Source organism: Helianthus annuus, chromosome 9 (genome assembly GCF_002127325.2).
Source record: "Helianthus annuus cultivar XRQ/B chromosome 9, HanXRQr2.0-SUNRISE, whole genome shotgun sequence".
Taxonomy (NCBI): domain Eukaryota; kingdom Viridiplantae; phylum Streptophyta; class Magnoliopsida; order Asterales; family Asteraceae; genus Helianthus; species Helianthus annuus.
Genome location: NC_035441.2, coordinates 54,338,381 through 54,356,959, shown reverse-complemented (window position 1 = coordinate 54,356,959; position 18,579 = coordinate 54,338,381). Strand labels below are relative to the sequence as shown.

At 37.2% G+C, this 18,579-nt stretch overlaps 1 protein-coding gene across 1 annotated transcript in view; it reads left to right on the top strand.

Moving 5' to 3' along the window:
• Window positions 1–9,371: 9,371 nt before the first annotated feature.
• Window positions 9,372–18,579, top strand: part of LOC110875768 (uncharacterized protein DDB_G0286299-like) — a 34,423-nt gene continuing 25,215 nt past the window's right edge. The window contains exon 1 of the mRNA XM_022123971.1: window positions 9,372–9,593. Coding sequence (XP_021979663.1) covers window positions 9,372–9,593 — 222 coding nt within the window. The remainder of the gene's footprint in view (window positions 9,594–18,579) is intronic.

Here is an 18,579-nt window from a genome sequence, read left to right as displayed (position 1 = left end):
ATGTAGTATAATGTGTTCATATGCTGGATGAGCATATGCAACAGAAATGCAATGTAGAATAATGTACTACGTATGCACATAATGGGCGTACGTAGCATGAAATTTATTGTAAAGTGATGTACTAAGTATGCACACAATGGGCATAAATAGCATGAAGTGTAATGTGAAACAATGTACTAAGTACGCACACAATGGGCATACATAGCATGAAATGTAATGTGAAACAATGTACTAAGTACGCACACAATGGGCATACATAGCATGAAATGTAATGTGAAGCATTGTACTAAGTACGCACACAATGGGCATACATAGCATGAAATGTAATGAAATCATGTACTATAATGTACTAACGAACATAGCAAGTATATGATGTGAAAACAGGAAAGCATGAAAGTAACAAGTAGGCACATGTGTTTCACCCCAAAACAGTTTGGAAAACAGTAAAAGAGGGGTTCAATGTACTCACCTAAGATTGCTTTGAAGTCCTTGTATAACAACCAAATAATGCTAGAGATCACGGATATTAAACGGCACCTAATAGGTAGCTATATTAATATACCGGACCAAAATCGGAAGGATTGGATAGTATGCGGGTTCGTAAACCAAACGAGTATGGAGACTCGTGCAATATGGTTTAACAAAGCCTACATACTAAAATGAAACCTAACCTAAGTGCTTGTGACCCATTACGACCCGTTTAGGTAGCTTATGCTACCTTAACGCGTCGTTCGCGTATAACGCATTTGGAACGCCTAACATCGTGACCACAAGGTATAACCTCGGAAGGTTACAGCTATGGTCACCTAATGTGTTTGGTCGGATCCTAATGATCGACTAAATGGGCCGGGTTCGAAAGTATAAGCGATGGTTTAGATCGCTTACCTTACGACCCTATATAAGCAGTAATCTAAAAATGACGAGCTAAGCATGTTAGAACATGCTTAACTAAGTTTAGAAAACAGGTTTGGCATCAAAACAAACGACTTTGATGCTCACGAGTAGTTTGGTTACAAAATACGCAAGAATGCGCATTTTGGCTGAAACTACGACTCGTCACTAAGACTAGATAACGTGGTAATCAGTAGGTATAGTCACTACGGACTATAACCATTGTGATCACGCTCACGTTATGAAGTTCTATTGAACTTCGTGTTGACCATAGGCTGGTCAACGCAGAAAGTCAAACAAAACGTTGACTTTCGGACTCGAAAAGCGAATAAAAGGATGAAAGAACACTTACGAAGGGTCCCCGAAAGCTAATCTCGATCCAGGAGCTCAGGTATGAAGCAAAGGCCTCAACTTAGAGCTTTAGATCAGATTTTGTGGGTTTTTAGCAAAAGGGGGGGGGTATTTATAGGAAAAGCAAGACCGTTAGGATCGTTTCTTGAATATCGTGTCACGATCCAAGCCGTACACTTGTCGCAAAGTTGTGGTGGCTCATAATGACCTTTAGCTCCTGAGATTGTGAAAGGGCATTGCCCTTTGGAGTGTTTGAAAGGCCAACTTCAGCCAAAAAAACAAGTTTCTGCACCTGCAGGGGCCACGCGGCCCGCGTCAGCATTAGACAAAACTCAGGCGGGCCGCCTGGGCATGTCTGATCTGCACAAACTTTCAGAAATGGCAGTTTTGGTCCCTGTTGCATATTTATGCCATTTCCGACACTTCTAAGGCCCGTAAAGCCAACTTTAAGGCCCTAAAATGATGCCTAAACATTGTGGACATGAAACATGCTCAAAAATATGCCGGATGTTGGTTCGTTTGGCCGTACGAACGCGATGTTCGCTTAATTACGACGGAATGCGCATAAGTGCGAAAAACGATCCAAATGACGCGACGAATGGATTTTTCTTATGCCAAACACTAAGGCATAATATTATGATGCTTACATAAATTTTTGGATGTCCGGATGTATTCAGAACGTAAGTTATGCGCGAAAGTGCAAACTTATGCACTTTTTGACACTTTTAGTCCCTGAATGATCCAATAGTTTGTTTTAGCATACCAAACCCCTCAAAGCCTATTTCTAAGCTATGTAAAGGATATTTATGGTATGTTTAACTTATGGACATGTTCCGGAATGTTCGTTACAGTTCAAATTGGCATACTTTCGCAGTTTGTCATGTTTAGTCCCTGTAAGCGAATTAACTTGTTTTTGCCATACCAAAGCCTTCAAAACTTATTTCTAAGTTATGTAAAGGTTATTTAAGGTATGTTAAGTATATGATGGTCTTCCGGAGTATTTGTCGCATTAAACTGAGTACGTTTACGCACTAGTTTGCGTATAATTCTCCAGAAAGCATTGTAGAGTTTGAAATTGAATAAGAACTGATATGTGCAAAAGATACACATATTTATTCAAGATCCCAAGTATAAAATACAATATTTCATCGGCTTGGTATTTGTTTGATGGTCGTGGTGACACAGGTGTCACAAGAATCGGGGCCAATATAGTCAAGGGCCTCAAGTTACCAATCATCAACAAAATCAAGGTAATTATCAAGGATGTTGGAGGAATCGAGGTAATCAGCAAGGTAATTCTGCAAGTGGTGGTGGTGACACAAATGATGCAAGGTTGGATGCGTTTACGTCATTCATGAAGGACATTCAGAAAGAGAATGAAGTTCAAGACAAGATATCTGAGGCAATGTAGAAGCAGTTGGGCCGTTACCAAATGATATGGCTCAGTTGAGAAGGGAACCAGGAAAACTGCCGAGTACCACCACGGTTAACCCGCAACATCAAAGTAGTAGTTCTGCTACTAAGAATGCACGTGTTAACCAGGTAAGTGTACTTTGTTCTGGTAAAGTATATGACAATAATGTTGGCACTCCACCACAATTTGTTTAGGGTGTGATGGAGGATGGGGATGAAAATGAGGATAGTGAGCTTGAGCATGAACCTATAAGCACTAAGAAATCTAAAAAATGACTTTTCAAGAAACAAATGATAAGGTAATAGAAAATGCATCAACCAAAGCCATGAAAAAGGGTGTGGATGCTAAGACCATCCCATTTCCTAAGGCTTTGGTAGGACCGGGAACCAAAACTACCAAATGTGGCCCACAACAAGAAGAGATGTGGGAAGCTTTTAAACAGGTAAAAATTAATACCCCATTGTTAGACGCAATAAAACAGGTCCCGACTTACAAGAGGTATTTGAAGGACATGTGTACCCAAAAGAGGCATAACAAATTTCCATAGAAATTTGATTAAACTGAAAATGTTAGTGTCGTTTTGTCGGGTGCCCTCCCTCTGAAACTCTGAGATCCAGGTGCTCCTTTAATCCCCATTCAAGTGGGCTACTTTAAAATGAGTCGAGCATTGCTGAATTTGGGAGCGGGTGTGAGTATTCTTCTAGGGAGTTTATATGATCAATATGATTTTGGACCCTTACAGAAAGCCGACACCACAGTGGTGTTGGTCGACTTGACTTTAAAACTACCCCGAGGAATTGTGTGTGATGTCATTGTCAAAGTTGAGGATTTTTATTACCCGGCAGACTTTTTGGTTTTGGACTATGTCTCAATTGAAAAAACCAAACAACCTAATGTTATATTTGGTAGACCATTTCTAGCAACCGCTAATGCTTTAATTGATTGTAGAAATGGAACGGTTGACATGACATTTGGTAATCGAAAAGTCCGTTTAAATGTGTTTTCCCTTCGTTTAAATGTGTTTTCCTGTACATCTGATTCTCTTGTTAGTGCTGAGTGCTTTATGGCGGACATCATTGACGAGTGTTATCCTCATGAGAATGGGGAAACGCAACAGAGATTTGTGTTTTATGTGACAGGGAACATGCTGAGCTGTCAGAAGATTTGGGCAGAGTTCAGAAGGAATTGGAGGTGATGGCTCTTAAAGACGGAAGACCCACTTGGACTCACCAAGTTGAAAGTTTACCTGAGCATATTGATACATATTTAAAGCCATCATCGGAATCACCTCCACAAGTAGTGTAGGATCGAATTGCAACCCGAATGAGTCGTTCATAAGAGATTTTATCAGTTTCAGAGGCGGAAACTAAGAAACTGACGTCGAAACAGCTTGAATATCACTTTAAACCTCTTGTGTATTGTTATAACAGTGTTTACAATCAAGAGAAATACCGGCAGCACTTCGGTATCAAATCTGAAAACTTACAAATGAAATGACATGACTCCTATTTATACTATCCTAGTTTCGCTTGTAGACACACAAGCAATTCAAGCGAAACTAACAGATAATTCAAGCGAAACCTTCAATTTTGTCTTCAAGCGAAACCTTCAATTCTGATTTGTAAATTGCTTTGACTTTTGTGATGTGATTCAATGATGATGTCACTTTGATGATGTCAGTATAAGATGACATCCTGCTTGATCAGATCTGCAACGAACTCGAGACTCGACATAAGACGAAGACGACATATGAATGCACTAACAGACTCCCCCTCAGATGTTGACGAGTCTTAAGTGTCGAGTCTTCACAATCTTCAGTCTTGATCTGTCTCTGGGATTTACTCTCAGTCTTTTCTCGCAGGACTTCAGACTCCCCCTTGCGATATGCTGGCATTTCTTCAGATCATCAGCATCATCAGCTTTAGGATCGTTGTCTGGCTTGTTACAAATTCAAGCAACACAACCTGGATCACCTGCAACTGTATCACCTACAAATTCTCTACCCAAAACATAAGTTTTACAATTTAGAATAAAAGTGTATGCACTAAAACAAAACTCTCCCTCAAACCAAACTGAAACTTTATCAGTAACAGTATTGATGAACCACTTGAAGATTTGATTAAGAATAATCAGTTTTAAAAACAAACTCCCCCTCAAATGATACTCATCATGTTTAGCACTCAGAATTTTGAAAATCTGCTTTTCAATACCAGTTGTCGAAAATCTTTTTAAGTTTTCAAAAGTTTATGCTAAAACACACTGAAAATCTTTTTGGATTTTGAAATAAAGAAACATGTAATGCAGTAAAGAAATATTTACAAACAATATTTTTATGAGTTCGTGTAAGAAGATCATATCAGTTTTTGAGACAAGTCACCAACACCGTTAAGCTTCATTTCATTTTAAGTTCTAAACATTTCACCTAGATTGTCAGTATATTTGTCCACTTAAATTTTCACACAAAGTTCAATTGTTCCGAGATACGATGTTAATGTCTTAATTACTTAAACTTATCCGTGTGTCCACTTCTTGTATATACTCCCGTATCCAGATCCCATTATTCAGTCTTACAGGTGAGTATACCACTGATGATATCTGTTCAGGGGTTAAATGCGAGGGCCGTGAGAGCTCAGGTCGATACTTCCATGTTAGTGCATTATCTGTCTATCGCCTCCGTCAATCTAGTCCGTAGCTGAAAACCGAAGAAAACGAGAGTTACATTGTTATTTTAGTGATAGTTAGTAAAAAAGGCAAGGTGGCATAATTGTAATTAATGAGATTCCTCATTAAATGCCTTGGCCTATAAATAGAACTCTAGGGCTTCTAGTTTAGAACTTTTGGAACTTTTGTCATTTTCACAACTTGGAGGTTTCTAGAGCTAGAGAGAGAAAGCTAGAGAGAGAAAGTTAGTTATTCGTGATTCTGGTGCTGTACATTTTCAGATTCGTTAATAGAATCACGTTTATATTACGTCTCGTGTGTTCGGTCACGTTCGTGTACGGATTCCGCACGTCACACGTTCGATTACGCAATCGTTTCGGAGTCAAACCGGTCCTATCAAGTGGTATCAGAGCAGGAGCTCGATTGCACTGATCTTTCACACGTTTTCGCACAGGATTTCATCAGAATCAGATCCGATTTCATCTTCTTCTTCATCTTTTTCATATTTCTTACAGTTTTTACTGATTGTCATCGAATTGAACAGGTTTTCATGGTCCGTTTCAGCTGATTTTTGGATATGTTGTGCGCCTATACCTGATCTAAAACCCTACCAAGTTTCAGATCGAAATTCCAAACCGTTTAAGAGAAATCGAGATTTTTTCGTTCGAAATCGCGTCAAAGTTGCAGGTCTGTTGGTATGAACATGTCTGGTTCGCTTATTTGAACAGATTTGAACCGCTTTTTGGTCAAAGTTTCAGGACCGCTCCATATTAGTTGTTTGGTTCGCTTTTTCGAACACATGGTGGTTCGCTCATAGGTATTCGTTGAGGTTCGCTCCAAAATAACGATTTTGGTTCGCTTATTGATCAATCAGTTGGTTCGCTCATTGTGTAACAGTTGGTTCGCTCATAATATTTTTGATCCGCTTATTTGACATTATTGTGGTCCGCTCATAAAATCAATTGAGGTTCGCTTTTAAGTCATCGTCATCATCATTGATTCTGATCATTACAGGTTGTCGGAAGGTTATTGTCATTGTCGGCATGTTCATTGCTGCCCATAATAGTTAACTGTGATGCAAGTGGAAGGTTCGGCCCTATAGGATTAAAGTTGGTCATTTAATTGTTTGCATGTGATAAACCGATTCACTTTAATTGTCATCCAATCACTGTCCACAAATTGCCGCCCACTAGCAATTGAATAACAAAGGTTGCCGGTCATTGTAATAAAGGTGTCGCCCATTATTATCGACCCATCAAAACTAGAGGCCCAATTGCAAATAAGCATATACTGAATATTAAAAAGTGTTGGCTATTATCTGTTATGAATAAGAATTGAATATGTCAGTACTGCACATTAAATAGATTGGCCCAATCACAAGCCATTGCACCGCCCACTAAAGAAAGGCCCTATAATCATTTCATCGACCCACTAATTTGTAAGGCCCTATCAGATTTTTTTCATTACAAATGGCCCAATCAACATTTTAATAGTAATAAATTTTGTATGCCCATGCAATGTTGACAGTACACTAGTCATTTGAGGTCCAATTACAATATTGTATTAATATAACTTGTCGGCAGTTGTTAGCATGTGTATAAAATAGAAGGCAACAATTAGAACCATGTGTATGTGCCGCCCACATTATGGAAAGGTCCTAGAAATTGCATGTGATCTCATAGTATCAATAATTTAGTCAAATCACCCAAGTTCTTAAAGCATTGTGTTTGTTCAAGTTCAAAGCTTGTCAGTTCAAAAGAAGAGGCCAGTTCAGTTGAATTTTGTCAAGTCATTTGGATTTAAGTTCCACTTGCACAGTTTGATCATTCAAAGGTTTAGTTCGTTCAAATTCAAACTCGTTTCAGGTCGTGTGGTTTTGCCGGTTCATAGCTTGTCGTACGATTTGAAAATTTGAATCCCAGTTCGCATCAAGTTCCGTTCGCACGGTGTATCAATCTTCAGTCTGTCAACCGTCAATCTCGCACAGAATATTCACCAGTTCGAGTATTTTGTTTCGATTGTTTGATAGTGTTTGAACTGATATTTGTTTGTTTTGTGTTTGTGATTCAGGTAATTGAAGAGCATCATGGCTGAGGAATTCTACAATACGTTTTTCAACGCATTCACGTCCGAATCGACCGAGATTGCAAATGTTACCCCGAAAACCATTACGAAAGCCATCAACGAGAATATCAAGCATGATAACTTCTATGGAACGCATTCAAAGCCACCAACTCTTGATAGCATTGAAGATTATATCTGGTGGAAAGAACGTTTCATCAATTGGGCAAAAGCGTATGCGCATGAAAGCTGGTTTTGTCTGGAATTTGGATACGAAAGGCCAAAGAATGACAAAAACGAAGAATTACCATTCAAGAATTTTACAAAAGATGACAAAGCAGAATTTGCTGCCGAACAAAGAATGATTGCATTGATCCAGTCAGCAATCAGAAATGATATATTCGCATTGCTCACTCATGATGGATCGTCAAAGTCGGTTTGGGAAGCTTTACGAGTTAAAGCTGAGGGAGGAAAACAGATTCGGAAAAATAAAATTGCTTTACCAAAAAAGGAATTTGATCTGTTTGATAATATAAAAGGAGAGACCGTGAGACAAATGATTGAGAGATTCTGTCACCTTAAAATTGAACTTGAACGTTTTAAAATTGACAAAACAAGAGAGGAACTTATTGATAAAGTCATTGAAGCGTTACCACGAGCAGATCAGTGGCAAACGTTTGTTTTTATCTTAAAAAATGATGCTTCATATGATGAAATTTCTCTTGATTCTTTGTTTGAAAAGATTGAAAGTCATGATCTGGAATTACAAAAGCAGAGCAAGATGACTGGTTCTTCACATCAATAGAATGTGGGCTTGTATTACAAAGGCAGTGTACCTTCTGATAAAGGCGTTGGTTCACCAAAAACAGCATTTAGTGGTGAAAAGATGAAAGAACCGCCAATAACGTCAACAAGTCATCATTCTGGATATCATTCATCTTCAAAGACAAATTCTGAGGAAACAGAAGAAATTTTGTGTAACATTGCTCTTAAACTGAAGAATTCTCCAGCAATGAGCATCAATGCAGCGAAACAGCAAATGAGTTTCCTTGCATCGGTTCTGGAGTCATATGAAGGTCTTGTAGCTGGCAAAATTGGAAACTCTGAGTTGACCAAAGAAGACTACGACCAGATTGATCCGGAAGAGATGGAACTCATTGACATCCGTTGGTGTTTAGCTAGTTGCATTCGCAGAGCTCAAAGGTATATGGAGATTACCGGAAAACAATCGCTTGGAGGTTCATCAACAAAGCTTGGATTCGACAAATCCAAAGTGACCTGCTTCAGATGCAAGCAAAAAGGTCATTTCAAAAGAGAATGCAGAAACTCTGAAGTTGCTGAAGGAAATGAACGTCCTTTCAACGATGACCATTATCGAAAGGCAATTTACCATAGAAGCAGAGTAGAGCCAAAGTTGATTGAAGATAAACTGAAAACAAATTCAAGAGCTTGTCCTGTGATTTACGAGGATGAAGGCTATGATTGGTCTCAAATTTGTCCAGAAGAAGATCGTTTGGAGAATGTTCGTAAAACAACTCATGGGAGAGCTATGACAGAACCAAGAAAGTTTGTGTACGTTGCTGAGATTAAAGATGAAAACAAAGAAAAAGACACTGCTGAAATCCGTGAAGAAAAAATCGAAATTAAAGAGAGAACTCGAGAAGAGATCTTGAGTGAGAAAACTTACAGAGAAAGAAACGTTGTTTACAACAGAATGGATGAGATGCAGGAAGAGTATGAAAATGCTGTTAGCAGTCGAAGATGGGATAAGAAAAGAGAATGTTACTACAACAGAGAAGGAGAACCTGTTGTTCCAAAGAAAGACATAATTTTTGATGATGTTCTTCTTGCTGTCCCGTTGAGAGCCGAATACTACAGAAGAGTGATGAAAGATGATGCATATGTTAAACAGTATGAAAAAGATATCAGATATGCTATGCTGTCATGTTTGAGAAAAAGGGATGAGGAGAGAATGAAGAAGAGTGTTGAAGAGATGGTGAACAATCTGAAGAAGGTTGTTGAAGAGGTTGAAACAGAAGCTGTTATTGAAGAAGTTGTGAAACAGCAAATTGAAGAAGACGTGAAGACAGAAGAAAAGAATGAGAATGAGAAAGATGGTGATGATGGTGATGAAGTCAATATTGAAGAAAAGCAAGATGATGATGAGATGAAGCAGACAGAAGCTGCTGAAAACATCGAAGTGCCAATCACTGAGGTACATTCTGATTCTGAAGTCTTAAAACCAATTGAATAGTGCAAGAAATGCATGGAACCGAGCAGAGCTTGTACTGAAAAAGATGAGCAATTCAGAACAAGAGAACTTGAATTCACAAAAATCGAAAACATTTTCAAAGAAAAATGCAAAGAGATGTTAGAAAAAGAAAAGGTTTTTAACGAAAATGATGAAAAACTTTCAGGAAAATGTTCAAAGTTAGAAAAAGAAAATGAAGTTTTGAAAGAAAATGTTTTGAAAATGAAAAATGAGTGTTCTCAAAAAGAAATTGTTTGTCAAGAAATGAAAAAGGAATATGACTCAATGAAGTTATCATATCATGTTACGAAAGAGTCATATGATAAAGTAAAAGATGAAATGAAATATGCTCAATCTAGAATGAATTATCTTTCTGAAACAACCAAAGAACTTAAACGAATGTATGCTATAAAACGAGATGTTGTTAATTCATATATCGAAGATGTTGCTAAGCTAAAGCGACAGATTGCTGATTTAGAACAGGATAACAATAAGTTAAAAAGTTACCATGTGTCGTCATATGTGCTTGAACGAATTTTCCATATAAAACCGGGAGATTGTGAGTCTGAGCAAAACAAGAAAGGCATTGGCTCAGAGTTTCATCAAGTTCCACCACCGGAAAAGTTTGCATTTTATGATGAGGAAAAGGTCGAAAAAGCTTTCAACATGGTAGATCAATTGCCAGACAACATTGACATAACATGATTCAGAGGTGGTAGGTAAAGTCGTTGAAAGTGTGTTGAAAGAAGAGTCGGTTAATACAGGTAAATCTGAATCACAGGATGAAGATGAAGGAAATCTTCATGATGCATATCTGAAAAACACAAAATCCGAGAAAAATTTGAATGATGATTCAAAGGGATTGGTTTATACCATGATTGGATCGGACAAATTATTCTTAGATGTTGTATTCCCGATTAAGAATGTGATTTCAGAAAAAGTTGACAAAGTTTTCAAAATGGTTGAAATAGAGAAGTCTGAGATTTCAAAGTTTGTTGGTAAGAGTCATAAAGGTTCGTATAACAAACCTGGTTTCAAAAAGAAAAACATGAAGGCTGGCTTGGGTTATAAGAAGAAACAGAATCGAAACAAAAATGAAATGCCAAATTATCAGGCTAAAATGAGTTTTGTTCAAGGAAACAGTTTGGATGAAGAAAAAGAACTTAAAATTGGACGACAGTCTAATGCTGAGTTTGAGGCTCAAAAGAAAACGCAACAACCACAGGTCAAAGATGTGTCCATGAGAACATGTTTCAAATGTGATCAAAAAGGACATCTTGCACGCAAGTGTCCAAATCCAAAACCTGTGGATGTTGATCAAAAGAAGATTGATGCTGAAAAACAAAAATCTGAGAATGTGAGACAAAGGTCAACCAGATTTGATTCAAAACAAACTTGGAGGTACAACACAAATAAGTTTGCTTCGAATCAAAATTGGAAATCAAACCCGAATAGGTTTGATTCAAGACAGACCTGGAATTCTCATACACCCAGATTCAGAACAACACAAAGTTGGAAAACTTCAGTTGATATGACAAAACCCCAACAGTTTTGGAAACCACAAGTTGTTGTTCAAAACCAAAGTGTTCAAAAAGATTAACATTTTTACAAACGTGGTACACCGAAAGGTCAAACATGGAGTGTTAAGAAACATGTTGATTCGGTAAAAGATGAAAACGTTGAAGTTAAAATTGAGAAAGTTTTTGTGAAAAATGACAATGAATTTCCAGCATTGAATGAAAATTATTGTGTTGAAATGCCTAAGGTTCAACAGACCTGGGCTAAATTGTTCAAGTAATTCAATTAGTTGAATGTGCAGGTGCTCAAGGAAACTGAAGATTGTGAGATTGAAAGTTGGAGCAGCCTGGCACATGAAGAGGAAGCAGAGGCTGCTGGACCCTGTGTTGGTTGAAACAGGGAGTTTATGTGTTTTATGTACATAAATAAACAAATATTTCAAAATCTTAAAAATTTGAAAAATTAAAAACCAAAAATATGTTTTTAGTTTGTTAAAATTTGAAAAACCAAAATATGTTTGTTTTTAATTTTTGTCATAAATAGAAAATTACAAAAATATGTGTTGATTGAATACGCCGAAACCCTCACGGCTGAACAAACATGATTACATTCATCAGATTGAGAAACGGTTTTCAAACTGTAAAAATCAATGTGTTGTAAATCATGGGGGTAATTTCTGCTTTTAGTGTAATTCAGTGCATGATTAGCAGAAAATGGATGGCGAGACAAAGCTATCTACATCGGTTATCAAATTTCTTTTAATGGTTTTGCATTTTAGGGGGAGAAAAATTGTCAGAAAATACAAAAACATTAGAAAATTTGAAAAAGCCAAAAACATGATAAAATTCGAAAATTTGAGTTTTGTGTAAAAAGAGGAAATGATAGTACATCAGTAGACAGTTACGGTATGCTAAAGAATTGTAATGATAAAATAGCGTTAAACAGTCTCACTGATGATATGTCGATAGGTTTTTATACACTTAGTAAACTTTTTCGGGATATAAATCTAAATTCAAACTTACTTATTTCGTGGGGAACACTACTTGGATATATAGGTAACCCCTGAAATCTCGTTTGAAAGGTTTCGTATTCTGATATACTAGGTTTTTATACTCTATGATGTCTGGGGTATTATTCCGGGACTTCTGCTGAATGGAAGTTCTGACCTAGTCCTTGGATAATACTTTCACCGAATGCTTGAAACATAGCATAAACCCTCAGCATGCAGATGAAACAATAAAATTGATAGTCGCTGCTGTTGTAACTAAAAGATCCTCTAAAGGGGACATACTAAAAAGTCGAAACTGATATCTCTCTGCGCATACGGAAGTATCGACCTGAGATCCCTCAGTCTTCGCATACCTAATTTATGTACAGATATCATTGTAGTATGATCACCTGTAAGACTGAATATTGAGATTCTGGATACGGGAGTATATTCAAGAGGTGGGACACATGAATGAGTTTAAGTCTTAAAACATATAATTTGTATCCTGAATCAGTTGAAATTTGTATGAAAATTTAAGAGGATCAGTATATTGACAATCTAAGTGAATTGTTTAATTCTTAATGTGTAACTAAGCTCAACGGTACTTGTGACTTGTCAAAAACTGATATGATCCTCTGACGCATACTCAAACAAAAATATTGTCTGTAAATATGTTTGTATATATTTCTTTACTGCTTTATATTTTCAGAAAATACAAAAAGATTTTGATTTCTGCTTTATTTTTGATAAACCGATGTCTGAGTTGCTGAGTTTCAAAATCTAAGTAAGCTGATTGTGTTTCTGAAAATAAAACAAGTTCATTAATTTGATACTTGATTTAAAATCAAAAATTTTCAAAAACAAGTTTGTGATAACTTCAAGGTCATTAACTTGAACTAGAATGATAATCTGTGAGGGAGTTGGATTCTTTAACATTGCCGAATCTATAAAGTTTGTTGATAGGGGGAGTTGATTAGAGAATTTGATTGATAATTTCAAAATGATTGTTACTTATAAATGTCTGAGTGTTGCAGATGTTATACCAGACTACGATCCCGAAAGCCGAGTCTAAGGGGGAGTCTGAAGACGAGCTCAACGCAAACGAAAGCGTACAAAGAGCCAGGTATCATTCCAGGAAGAGCTTGTAACCGGAAAGCAAGGTGTCGATCCCAAAGCACGGAAGCTTGACGAAAGGGGGAGCCTGACGAAGAAAAGAGTCTACAGAAAAGGGGAAGCTGAAGCTGAAGACAGATCCACCGGGATTCTGTTTGAGCAAGCGGGAGTCTGTGTAGCTGAAGATGTTAAAGCTTCAAGAAGACTCAGAGAGAGAGAGAAAGAAAAGTCGCTACGAGTTGACTACAGATTGACTACAGCAATATCCAAGGGGGAGTCTGTTAGTGCATTATCTGTCTATCGCCTCCGTCAATCTAGTCCGTAGCTGAAAACCGAAGAAAACAAGAGTTACATTGTTATTTTAGTGATAGTTAGTAAAAAAGGCAAGGGGGCATAATTGTAATTAATGAGATTCCTCATTAAATGCCTTGGCCTATAAATAGAACTCTAGGGCTTCTAGTTTAGAACTTTTGGAACTTTTGTCATTTTCACAACTTGGAGGTTTCTAGAGCTAGAGAGAGAAAGCTAGAGAGAGAAAGTTAGTTATTCGTGATTCAGGTGCTGCACATTTTCAGATTCGTTAATAGAATCACGTTTATATTACGTCTCGTGTGTTCGGTCACGTTCGTGTATGGATTCGGCACGTCACACGTTCGATTACGCAATCGTTTCGGAGTCAAACCGGTCCTAACATTCCATATACGCAGAGAGATGACGGCTTCGACTTTTCGGTGTGTCCCTTTTAGATGATCTTTCAGTTTCAACAGCAGCGACTATCAATTTTATTGTTTCATCAGCTTGCTGAGGGCGGCGCTTATGTTTCAAAGCATAGCAGAAAGCATTATCCGGGGACTAGGTCAGTACTTCCATACAGCAGAAGTCCCGGGATAATACCCCATATATCACTGAGCATAAAGACCTAGTATCTCAGAATAAGGGACCTTTCAAACAAGATTTCAGGGGTTACCTATATATCCAAGATGTTGTTACCCACAGAATAAGCAAATTTGAATTTTTAGGTTTATATCTCGTCACAATCTACTAAATGTGCAAAAAACCTACTGGCATATCCGCAGTGAGATTGTTTATCTGTTTATAAGTTTATCTGTAGCCGAGGTATCTATTCAGCTTGTACTATAATACCTTGTTTTGACTGTATCGCACATCTTTATCTCTCCAATTCTTTAGCATGTTGTGACAGTCCACTGATGTACTATCATTTCTTCTTTTATACAACAAAACTCATTTTTGATTTTATCATGTTTTTGGCTTTTTCAAATTTTCTAATGTTTTTGGATTTTCAGAAATATCTACTCCTCCTAAAATGCAAACACATTAACGAAAAATTTGAAAAACAATCTAAGCTTTCGACCCACTTGAAGAAAATTCAAAACAAACTGTACAAAAACATGACAACCGATATCAAATCGCCTCAAATCGCCATTCATTAGGCATAAACAATCTGAACACCCCCTTTCACAAACCATTTTCTCATTTAGATTTCAAAACACTTAAGTTTGTTTTAATCAAAATGATTTTTCCGGAAAATGAATTTGTTTTCACCACTTGTAAGTTTACCACTTGTTTAAGTACGGGGATATGGTTCATCATCTTGTCAGTTTTATCAAATGTAGTAAATCAAGTACAACTTAATGTCCTTGGTTCACTGTTTGCAATCAAGCAACCTGTACCCATTTGTAAAAATAATCAAACAATACCACTTGTAGGTATGTCACCTCTACATAAATCATTTTACCAATCAGAATGCCGATTCCTGCTTCGCACTTACCAACCTGGAAGCTCCGGCGTAGTCATTCAACCTGTAAAATTTTAACAATTTCAAGTATTTTCAAAACAACCTTATTACAATTGAAAGATGCCGATTCCTGATCCACGATTATAAACTTGGGATCTCCGGTAAGTCAGGTTTTTCAAGCAAAGAAAATGTCCGCCCAAGCCTGACCAGCCTTGGGTGATTTCAATTCGGATTTTGTTGGGGTGTAAGTTGCTTTCTTTTTAGCGTAAAAGTCTTTTACCCCTTTCACTTTCCCATCAACCATTTTTCCGAAAATCTTCTTAACTTTTCCATTAAATGCTTTCTCAACATCAAAATTATCCTTTTCAGAATAATCTTGAATTGAGATTTCAGACTTTCCAGCTTTCCTTTTAAAATTTTCAGTCCTCAATGGTGGAAAGTTCTCATCATCCAATGAAGGAACTAAGTTTTCATCATTCTCATCAAACTGTGGCTCCTCTGATTTTGTGGAATCAGATTCATCACCAGATTTTACCTCAGATTTCTTAACAACCCATTTTTGGTTGTCAAGTTTTACACTTCGCCTGTAAAATCTCTTCGAACATTCACCAACTTCAAATGTTGAATTTTTGAAAACTTTAAACTGTTCAGTTGGTGGTTCGGTTTTATCAACAACAACTTCTTTCAGTTTTCCAGAAACTCCCTGTTTGGTGTTTGTCGCTTTCGGACAGTTCCATGCAATGTGACCAGCTTCATTGCATCGGAAACAGGTTCTTGTTTCTTTCTTCACGTAAGCTCCATTCTTTTTCTTCTCGGCAAGAAATTCTTGATTAGATTGTTTCCAGAATGAGCTTTTTGCTTCCTCTTCCGAGCTTGTTCCTGAAACAAATTTTGTATTTGTTTTAGAAAATTTTTCATTTTTATAGTTTTCTGTTGGAGTAAAACCATGTCCTTTCTTTTTGTAGCTACGATTTTTGTTTGGTTTCTTTTGAAAACCAGAACCAAAATTGTAACCCTTTTTCTTGTTTAAACGCTGTTGAACTCTTGAGGTGTAAAGTTTAGGTTTACCATTAAGATTTAAATCTTTTATTTCATAAATATTAATTTCTGTTAGTTTGAAAACCTTTTTAATCAATTCATTTTTAACACCTCTTATTGGAAACTCCTTATCAAAATATAATTTGTCAGAATCATTCAAAGTATATGCAACTTCAAATGTTTCGTCATTCAAATTAGATTTTGACAGCAAAAAATCTTTACTATAAACCCGTTTTCCCGATGATTTTGAACTCTTTTCGGACGAAATTGAACTCCTGACCGACTGAGACGAACTTTCGGACTCGGACTTTGACTCAGACTCCTCATCCTTTTCCAACACCTGATCGACCACTCGTTTTATCAAATCGGACTCATGATCTGTGTCGAACGCTGTGAACGTGACGTCAATATTGTCCAGTAAAACATCAGTTATCTCGGATTCTAGCTTAATATTGACCGCCTGTTTTAGTTCTTCCTCATTAGGTTTTCTAGGCGAGTATCCTTCCCAAATCGGAGGCGGACACTTAATATAACAGACACCCTGTTTCTTACCAGTATCCTTCTTCTTCTTTGGCTTTGTTTCTTCATCTTTAAACGCTTCAAAACCTTCTACTGTTGGATAAATTCTATCGATTATGTAGTCACAACCTTTGTAACTTTGCACCAATCTTCTGATTCTTTCATACTCAGCTGCTTCATTATCCAACTCTTTCTTCCACTTTGCACATTCTTCTATGTACAAATTGATCTCTTTCTGTTTTGTCATCATTGTAGCATTCATCATCTTTAAAGCTTTCTCTCGTTCAGAGTTAGTCTTCTCCAGACTATTCACATGCCTGTTCAACACATCATACGACTTTTTCAAGTTCTTTACATCAAACAACAACTGTTCTTTCAACTTTTCTAACTCACTAAACCTCTCATCTTTTTCTATACATTGTTTACAAGACTCTAAACATGTAAGACAGGGTTTTGTGACTTCAACGATCTTCTCGACTTCAACTTTCTTTTCAACTTCCACAATCTTCTCAATCACTTTGACTTCTTTCATTTCCTTTGCAGCTTTCCTCTCTTTCAATTTCTTCAATTTTTCTGCAAAATAAAATTCAAAAGTGTCAGAAGATAAATGAGTTTTTCTTATCTGTTCCATTTCTTCATCATCACTTGTTTCTGATGAACTGTTTTCAGAAGAAACAGATCCTTCATCTTCACTTTTCTCTTCATCAGATAACACTTCCATCCATTCCTTCAGCATATCTGGCTTTCGAATAATATGTGCAATGAAAGCATGAACATTTGAATCAGCTGGAATAAACTTGTCCCAGCTAAAACCTTCAGCCATTTTCTCATCATCTTGATCAACAATGCCATAATAAGCTTTCCTGTTTGCATCCTCGATCATTCTTCCATGTGCCGTTTGAGGTTCTTTTTGTTGATGTGGTTGATGAGTGATTTGCTGATAAATGGTCTTCCTATAATAATCATCTTTTCCAAAAGACTCCTTCGCTCCTCTCGGCTCCTGATTCTTGCACTCTCTTTTAAAGTGGCCTTTCTCCCTGCAACGAAAACAGACAACTTTAGATTTATCAAATCCAAGATTAGAAAGATTTGTATCCAAGAAATCAGTTCTCCCTGTAATCAATCTAAACTTTTCAGCTCTCCTCAAAACACTCGCTAAGGCCCACTTGATGTCCATCAATTCTAGCTCCTTTGCATCGATCTGGTCATAATCTTCTTTTGTCAGCATTGGATTGCCAATTCTTCCTGCAATCAACCCTTCATAAGATTCCAATGCAGTGACCAATAGACCCATATGACTCTTTACAACTTCTTCAGTATAATTCTGTCCGTTTTGAAGATGTAGAGCCACATTGCATTGTAACAGATGACCATTTCCAACTGATGTACTTTGAGCACTTGGAGGATTTACCATTGAAAACCCACTAGTATTGACAGATCCTTGACTGCTTGGTTCAGATTGATTTCCAGCACTAAATGCAGTTTGTATCTTTGGACTGGCTTCAGCAGTTTGAACATTTCCTTTATAGTACAGTTTGATATCTTGCTGATGAGTTGAACTGTTCATTCTACCAATTTTCTGCTGCTCCAGATCCTGTGCCTCCAGTTTCTCGATAAACTGTGCAATTGATAGCCTGCTAAACTGTCCGGAATTCTTCAATATCATCAGATATGTGCCCCGTTCCTTTTGCGGTAATGCATCAGCAAGCTTTTCAACCCATTCTGCCGGAGTTTTTGTTATCTTCAGCTGTGACATAGTGCGTACAAGATGACAGTATCTCTCAATGAGAGTCTTGGTCGTCTCACAAGGCATACACGTAAACAGCTCAAACTCCTTTTTCAACAAAGCTGCTTTACTTTGTAACATTTCAGTACTTCCCTCAAATTTCTTTTTAAGAGCTTCCCAGATAGAATAAGCATTTTCATCGTGTTGAAGCAACACAAATATATCCTCCTTAACAGCGTGTTGTAGCAAATTGATCATCGTCTTTTCTGCTTCATAATTCTCCCTCTCTTGT